General features: G+C 34.2%; 1 protein-coding gene across 1 annotated transcript in view; it reads left to right on the top strand.

Annotated features, from left to right (window-relative positions):
* LOC106456944 (nuclear hormone receptor FTZ-F1-like) overlaps positions 1–9,486 on the top strand; it is a 65,013-nt gene that overhangs the window by 16,795 nt on the left and 38,732 nt on the right. Inside the window, exon 2 of the mRNA XM_013916322.2 lies at positions 7,748–8,035. Within this exon, the coding sequence (XP_013771776.1) occupies positions 7,748–8,035 (288 nt within the window). The remainder of the gene's footprint in view (positions 1–7,747; positions 8,036–9,486) is intronic.

The raw sequence follows: 9,486 nt of genomic DNA, 5'->3' as shown, positions 1-9,486 counted from the left end.
TATATATATTTATTTATTTATTGATTTATTTATTGATTGATTTATATCTTTACTATTTCGTTTACAACTTCACTGAAGTTTCCAGAGTTCATGTGCTCATTACATATCTTTGATTCTAGAATTCTCTGCAACCAACAATACAAACATTTAAATAAGTATTAATTTACAATAATATTTTAATGGCATTTTGTGCTGAAATTGTCTTTTCTCTATGTTGAAAAATCAAAATTAACAAAATATTAGTTTCAATAAAACTCTACAGAAACCTTATCAATTCTGATAACAAACAATTGCAAGTGTGGTATTTTCAGGTGAACTGATCTCTACAAGTATCAGATAGTTGGATCCCCTAATAACAGCAGATTCAACATGGAAGTTTGTGTAATATTTTGTATTTGAAAACATCACTTACTTTACTTTTGTGTGAGAAATAATGAGACTGGACAAGTTTAATAAAACAAACACAATCTTTATTATCAACAACAACAAAAGATAGTATATATACTTATAGAAATGCAAAGACAATTGCTTATTCTGGATCATAATTAAGTCTGCAGTTTTTTTCTTTCAAGATCTCTGTGGAATTAAACAGGATCTCCAAGTTGAATTGAACTTGTATATATCCATGTAGAATTGAACTCAAAAGCATGCTTGAGTTCAGTAGGTAAATGCTGTTTCTTTGTCTGGTTGACTATGCCATTTTGTTACCCCTGTTCTTTCATAACATTGATTGGCTGTAACATACAGGCATGTCAATTCAGCCAGCAAAGGATATTATAGTCACTGATTTTTTTCAACATAAATTCTATATTAATGCTATATCCTCTAGTACAGCATAGACATCATCTACTACAGAAAACAAAATCAACTAGAATGAGGCAATGCTAGAACTGCATAGAAACTAAATAAAATATTTTTAAATATTCTCATATAAAACTAAAGCAGGTAAAAAACATATGAAAGGCCTGCATATCAAAAACATGGATTTAATTGTAAGTATTTGTTTAAAAACTCAAGATATTACTTTCACTTTGTTAAAATTGTAACTCGTATCCATTATCCTTATATGTTGATTTGCAATACATGTACTTTTCCATTTCATCAAAAATTTTAAAAGCTTAATTTTTCTAGGCCATAAATGTTTTTTATTTGATTGATTATTTTTGAGCAAAGCCACATTGAGCCATGTGCTGTGTCCACTGCAGGAAATCAAACCCCAGATTTTAGTGTTGTAAGTCCATAGACATACTGCTGTCCCATCATTGGGACAAACTGTATTTCATCCAAGTGAAACAGTTGCTTTCATTAATAATCACTGTCACATTCAGATTTCTACATGATTAAGATCATCGACTAACAGAATGCTTCACTATCAAAAAGAAAAAAAACAACATTGGCTTGCACAACAAGCTGCATTTAATTCCATGATATACATAACTATTTTATAAGAGAAAAGAAATGCACTGTTGCAAATAACCTTACACTTACAAATACACAATTGCAAGTTCACAAAAGAAATTTGAACTAATATAATTCATGGTTGAAGCTGTCATTTAGGTCAGAAGTTGTTTTTTTTTGTTGTTGTTGTTGGAAATTACTTAATTATCTGTGTTAAATATTACATTTTGAAAAGGAACTGTTGCTTTAGGAAAATATATTAACTTTATAAAATTTCATGTGCCTCAAGTACACATTGACTGTAGCCCAAATAAAATGAAAAACAAACAAACTACATTTTCCATATCAAGTACATTATATTTTGAACATTCAAGATGTTTATTCAATTGCAACTCCACCTAACCAACTTTTTAATTGAAATTGAGCAAAAACTGCAAATAGCAATATTCATAGCAAGATCCATAGAAAAAGGAAACATAAACTTATTGCAAATTACAGAAAATTGCTATTAACAGGCTTTAAGTGTGCCTTACATCAAGGCAAATCACCCTGTGTTTTAATTTTTATTCAGTGGATAATTGGAGAATATGACCAATGCATCATTGGCAAAAGGGAAAACCTGTAAAACTTGGATTCAGCTAGGTACTTTATAAACTATTGATCAAGACCTCAGAAGGTGGGAATCATGTTATTTACAGCACAACAAGTTAATTATTCAACTTTTATCAAAGATATTTAATGATAACTGTAAATAGGCACAATCAGTATGAAGAGGGTTGTAGGGTATACTTTTACCCAAAATCTCATTATAATTGGCTTTATTTTTGCCATATTAGCCTAACGTTAGTTTTTGGCAAAGTGATGAATAGAATGGACAAGCCATGCAATCAAAAAATTGTCCTACCTTCAGATGACTGAGTGGTAGTTATACAATTTAGAGCATACACTGTATCTTACAATATCACCTGATAGGTCAAAAAGAAGTGTCACGACATTCTTTCAGCTGAGTTTTTGAACTATTAGCTATCATCTCCAATTGAATAAACTGTTAATGTACTAAACATTACATCTGCTAGCTCCATTTGTCTTAGCTTTGTGGTAATTAAGTGGAAATTAAACAGTGTAGTGTATAAATTATATGGTGAACATAACTTGATAGTTTGGAAAGAAAGGATTGCCATTTCCTTTCATTCAGTAATTCTACAATCACTTGACAGTTCTAACTGCTGTTGATTAAGTTTAATCCCAGCCATATCAATTGAGAGATCATCATCATTGGTTCCACGGATTGCCATAGCTTAGTCTCACCTTTAGATATAGGTTTTCCTCATCTGACTCATCATGAACAGCTAGATAAATACTCTCAGCTATTTACTTCTAATCTTCCATATTAAACTGGGATAAAACAGTCATTTCATCTTCATATGACTTGACTATCTCCTCTTCTGAGCCTTGGTCAAGCCAGTTCACCAAAGTCTTGTCAGTAATGTACAAATGTAGCTGATTGAAATGTGCCATGCTCTTATGCCAATTTATGGGATCACAAGATGAGATCCTTTTCAGCTGGAGTCAAGAGGCTTCTATGCTGCTGGCACATACCAAAGCCACACCAAGTCTACACTTTAGTATAGTCATTCCTTCACTGTGTTATTGAATCCCCTCTTCTGTTGCACAGCAGCTTTTCCTAGCTATTAATGTGCAAACCTGAGCACGTCAATTAATGCAGACCTTAAAAACTCCACATATTTATCTGAACACTGTGGAATGTCTGCTCAAGGTGAAGGACTGTACATCATGTCTACATGGAGCAAGACTTCTTGACTGAGCCTCAGTATATTCAGCAAACAATCTGTGTTTCTGTTCAGTTGCATGGTATACTATCATAACCTTGGGTAAATGCTCATCCTAGTTGGTTCAGTTGGGATTGATAAGTTTAGTAAGTATGTGCTTGACAATCTGTTCATCCTTTTCACTAAACCTTAGGCTGGGGGTTATAAGGTGAAATTCATGTCTTCATCAAATCTAACACTTTATGCAGTCAGAGAACCATTAGCTCCCTCATCCGTATAGATTTATCCAGGTATTCCAAACCAGACCATCTAGTGCACTGCCATTGCATCAACTGTGAACTGTGCAGATGTATTGATTAATGGATAAGCCTTGGCTCACTTTGTGAAATAGTCTATGAACACGAGTATACACAGGTTATTTCTTTCCATCTCCGAGAGTGGACCAGTGATATCCAAGACTATTTTTTATTGGGAAAAACCAACAATCTGTGTGGGTTTTACACTGTTTAGGTCAACTTTTTCTATAGATGGCACACACTGTACAGTGTTCATACCAATACTGAATGCTTTGAATTTATTGTAGCCAGAAGAACCTCCATCAAACATTAGCACAAGCGGATGTAACACCTTTGTGTTATTCAAAGTCTGGAGGTACTCATGCTTCAAAGTTCTGGGGACCACAAGCTGTAACACTGCTTAGTTGTCATTAACTGTTGTACAACACACCTTCCTGAGCACATATACTTGTTATACAATTGTTATAGGTTAAATACATTCATGCTGTATTCTTCTTTCAGAGCTAATGCATTTCACTTAGCTGCATGGCAACACTAATTATGTGTCCTTCATTTTTTCTTTCAGTAGTTCCCAAAGCATTAATCATGGCATCCATCCACTAGTGGAATCTCATACAGTATAGCTTGTCATTGTTATGACAGAAATGGTCTTAACTCCTACACAATGTCCAGGATCCTGATATTCCTTGAATGGATGATGTTTCATCATCTGGCAAGATATCCATCTTTTTTATAGGCCTGGGTGATAATTTATAGTAAAATCATACTATCTTAAATGCTGTTTCCAGCATGTTATAATCCATTTGGGGTTTTTAAAGTTCTTGAACTACTTGAGAGACACATGATACACTTGAACAGTACACTTTCCACCATACGAAGCATGTAAGTGTTTTACAAATAAACAAGTGCAAGCAGTTGTTTCTTTATCATATAGTGTTTGCATTCAGGAGCTGTAGGCACATGACTAGCATTTTTTATTACATGTACTACATTATCCTGAAACTGTAATAACATTGCTCTGATTCTAGTATCACTGGCATCTGTTTCTAGCAGTTTTAGTCATGGATATACCAACACCAGGGCTTCTAATGAAGCACATTTTAGGTACTGGAATGCTTGCTTGCATTCCTCACAGCATCTGAAGTGTGTCTATGCCTTATTAAGAACTGGTAATGCTGAGACAATCTTGGAAATGTTGGCCACAAACTATCTGTAATAGGACATAAACCAAAGAAAACTGTTGACTTCTCATTTGATCAAAACCATCTGATCTTATAATTACATCAACATATCCTGCCAACAATTCACTGAGTTGCTTCCACTGTGTTGGGTGAAGATTGTCTGCACAATTCCTAAATAGAGAGTTCATATGTGTTGATATCCATATATTTACTTTCATATGTGGTGGAGGGAATGTAACTCTAGCATTACCAGTAGTAGGGGTTACTTTCACTTTGCTTACTATGCCATTGACCATTCCAGTGCAGCAGGATAGCCAATTGTCCATAATTGCTGAACAACACTGGAATTTCACCCTCCTTGAATAGATAACTGCTTAATTAATGCTGCTTGCTCTCTGAACAGGAAATAACCTATTTCATGAATCAGCTCAATAGCTACATTACACATAGCGATGAACTAGATATTGCCCCTAGCAAATCATGGACACCCACTTGTGTGAATTCCTCTCCCTAATTTACTTGTGCAGTCCACTGTTCCTAGGTTTGATTAGGCTGAAATTGGATAACTGTACTGTGGAACATCAGTTCACCTGTTGTACAGATGAAACTAACTGATAAATTGTGCAGTACACCAATTTCAAGAATTTTGATGCCAGAACTGAAGTTGGCAACATCTACCTTTTGTTCTGTGAGCAAAACCTCCTAAACATAGTTGGAGAGTGACCTCTTCATTAATATATAGTTTATTTCAATTCACCAGAAAAAACTTTCTTGACTGGCCAAAGTGACAGTTTTGCACAGAGGGCTCAATATATTGCAAGAGTGACCAGTGTTATAGTTGCTCCTGTATCAGTTTGAAATCCTATCTCTCGACCTTGTACTTGGATAGGCACATACCAAGAATCACTCAGCCCAGAGAGAGCTCGGCTAACCACCACACTTTTTGGTGCAAGCTGTTCATTGTACTCTTCCCTCAAGTCAATGGTCAGATTTGGCTTGGACAGGCTTCTCTAGTTTCCCATAGCTACAGCTGCAGCACTCACTGCCTGGTTTTGGATTTCCTGAACCTGTTTCTCTGTTGGTTAAAACCAATAGCCTTATCTACTTTGCTGCTTACATGTAAGAGGCAGTCCACTTCAAAGTAACCCATTGCTCCCCAGACAAAGCACAGGCTTCTGTCATGACATACTGGCAGAGTCATTGGCAGTACAGATTACAGCATATAAATGATTGGAGGACTGGGATGACCCTGTCTGTACACTGGATACCAGTGTGGTTGCATTAAAATGCTGGCATATGTGAGTGGTTGGTTGACCCTCAGCTTGGTTTGCACCTGGTATGATGTTGGTGCCCTTGTAGGGTGGTCTATCTGAGGTAAAGTCACTGCATCTGTTTCTTCCTCTCATGAAAATGGTTTGAAGTTACAACTTTGTACTGCATTGTAACAGCAACTGAATGGTGATAAGATCTCTCACACTGAGATGAAGCTGCTTTACCATGAAATTGGGACAGATCATCTGCATATGCAGTAAAGCTTTCTGTGGTATCTCTTGTCTGAACCTGAAATTCAGCCCAGTATATTGCTGTTTTCTGCTGGGTCAAACTTGGTAATGACTGTTTTGCAGCCCCAAAGTTGTTCCTGATGCAAGTGTTCAATGGAGTCTAAGGCCAAACAGGCTGGTTTCAGAACTAAGCATTGTCCAACCTGTACCCCTGCTTCAGGAACTGGTCCAAATCTTCATTTGTTGTGCCTTTAAATGCTAACAGATTGATCTGATTTGCTTCACTCACAAACTATATATACTAACCTAATATAACATTTTGTAGCATGCATGTAACTGGTCATTTTCATTACAACATAGATGTAGCCACAACCTATAGATTGCACCAGAACAACCATTGAAGGACACTGTTATTGATATTCTTACATAATAAACTATTATTAACTGGTTATAATGGCAAAAGGGCTACTCTTATTCCTGAGGTCAAGAAATAACCCATTGCCTGAAATGACCAGTCAATAATTGTTTTGTTTTATCCCCCCTTCTTTTATTTTCAGTTTTACTCAAATCTGATTAATAAGTACTTTTACATAATATATCCAGCTTATATCCCTGGGCCTACATGTAAGTCTTAAAGTTTAACATTTCATTTTAAGAATCAACAACAAATATATAAGATTTAGAAATTGTTTAACTTCCAAAATATAACAGCCCGTCATCATTTGATCATACTAATAAACATATAAAATACACACCTGTCTAACGTAAGTATAAAATTTGCCTAGAATGCTGGAAAGATTTTCCACATTGTTTGTAAATTAGGCCCATGCTGCAAAAAGTTGAATGCAAAATTCTGGTGTGATGTCATGCATGCATGACAATAGTCTTAGCAACCAGGCAACATTGATGGGATCTGTTGATCAACTTTTCAAGGTACTATTGAAAATATTTCATATCATGTGATGTGCTCCTGGCCAAGCATAGCAAAGAATTCAGCTAGGTAGTAAAATAATATGTTGTATTGCGCAATATCTTTCCTGTGCAGAACAGGTATTATCCACTTTGAGAACAATAAAAAAGGAACAAAGGTAGTTTAGAATAAAATCAACCTAACAGCGTTCTTGGACACCTGTTTTGTGAAAACCTGCACATCTACAGAACAAAGGGTAAATTTAGAATAAATACTGTGATATTACAAGAAAATAGAAATGCATGGAATATTCATATACCACAAAAGCATAGAAAAGAATAATAAAAAGTTTACTTTTCTTTTCACTCCAAATACTCTTTGAATCTTGAATGGATATATAATGGGTTAAATTCATTACTATTAGAATGTTTCACAAGAAGTACTCTTTCCTAGACAATCTGTTTCAGAACTGTTGAGAAGTTTTGAACTTTCATATTATATGCTGTTTATATATCCTGTGGTTTAAAAGTGAAAAACAATAAGTGATATTTAACACTTAGAGATTGTCATTGTTTTTTTAGGAATAAAAGGTATCAATTAACCTTAACTAAATATTTGTGTATTAATTGTTGAACAAGTAACCTATATGCAATATTTCATGTATTATCAGAGGCCAGTAACACATTGAGTACTCCAGCATCCATCCAGAAATTCCATGAGCCGCCGGATACAAAAGGAGTAGAAGAGCTCTGTCCAGTATGTGGAGATAATGTTTCAGGCTACCATTACGGACTGCTCACGTGTGAATCTTGCAAAGGATTTTTCAAGCGTACTGTTCAGAACAAGAAGGTATACACATGTGTAGCAGACAGGAGGTGCCACATAGACAAATGCCAGAGGAAACGTTGTCCATACTGTAGATTCCAGAAGTGTCTGGAAGTTGGGATGAAGTTGGAAGGCTAGTACACACATACTCACTATTATATAACATATTATAGTAGATTAAGTAGAACTATATAATTGAAAAGTATTGACTCTTTGAGCCATTATCATAAATTGTTTCTGTTTTTTTTATATATATAAAATATGAGCCAAGTCCCATGTCTTCTTGCAGAGCCAATTAATATTAATATGTGTATTTGTAATAATTTTTGAGGTGGTAGTTAAGCCCCAAATAACAATGCATTAGTGCTGCCTAATATCCACTATATGACTTTAATATAGCTTATTTATTAATAATGAAAAATGATTGTTATTCATTGTAAAAAAAATATTAATGTTTTAATAATTTTACCACATAGCAAGAATACAACATTTTATTTGAAATATTACCAAATAGAAGGTGAACATAAAAGTTCATGAAACAGAATTATGAAAGGGGTGTCTGCTCTTATTGTTGATGTAAAATAGTTTCAAATTTAGTTTTATAATGCTGTGTATTTTAAACATTATAAAAACTTAAACCACATCTTAAGTCTAATATAATTAGATAACTGGGAAATTGAAAATTAGCTATTGGAAATGACATATAACCATGGCTGCATTACTTTTTGCCCTTTTTCACACATTCCTTTTCAAGATTTATATTAATAGATGTTTTTTAATTAAATATAGTTGAAATGTTCCTTTGTAAAATTTAATTATCATCAAAATACAACATAAAGAATGGATATTTAGATAAATAAAAATTAAATAATCACAATAAAATGAACATTTAAAATAACTGTTCAGATGAGAAAATAAACAAGCTTAGACCAGCCCATCTGTTTTGTTTACAACGTAATTTGGCTATCTCACATTCACAGTATTATTTATTCAATACATTTACCACACTTGCTAAAAATTGAATTCACCTAAAATCAATTGACTAATAACTAGATTAAGCAGCATGAGGATGTAATACGTACATTTTATTTCATTTTTGAAAAGAATAAACTGGGATCTCAATCATTCAATTTTTTCTTTTAAATTTTTTAAGTAAATAATGTAAACTATAAGCAACACTATTAAATATTCGTGATGTGTTGGATGTAAGAGGACTTGTACTATGTTTTCTTACATCACTGCTAAACAGAAGATTTCTATATAAAAACTTTTATCTTTTCTAACTATAATTTTATAAGGAGGACACAAAGAGAATATTTTTTATAAATTTCAAGAAGGTTTAGCTGTTTAAACAAAGAATTTTTTTTTCTTTATAAAAACAGTTTTTGCCCTCCATGCTTAATCATTCATACCAGGCATTAACAGCCCGGCATGGCCAGATGGTTAGGGCGCTCGACTCGCACTCTGAGGGTCGCGGGTTCGAATCCCCATCACACCAAACATGCTTGCCCTTTCAGCCATGGGGTGTTATAATGTGATGGTCAATCCCACTATTCATTGGTAAAAGAGTAGCCCAAGAGTTGG

This window comes from Limulus polyphemus, unplaced genomic scaffold (genome assembly GCF_000517525.1).
Source record: "Limulus polyphemus unplaced genomic scaffold, Limulus_polyphemus-2.1.2 Scaffold273, whole genome shotgun sequence".
NCBI lineage: Eukaryota > Metazoa > Arthropoda > Merostomata > Xiphosura > Limulidae > Limulus > Limulus polyphemus.
Note: the sequence above shows the minus strand (reverse complement) of the source record. Positions and strands in the feature narration are given on the sequence as shown.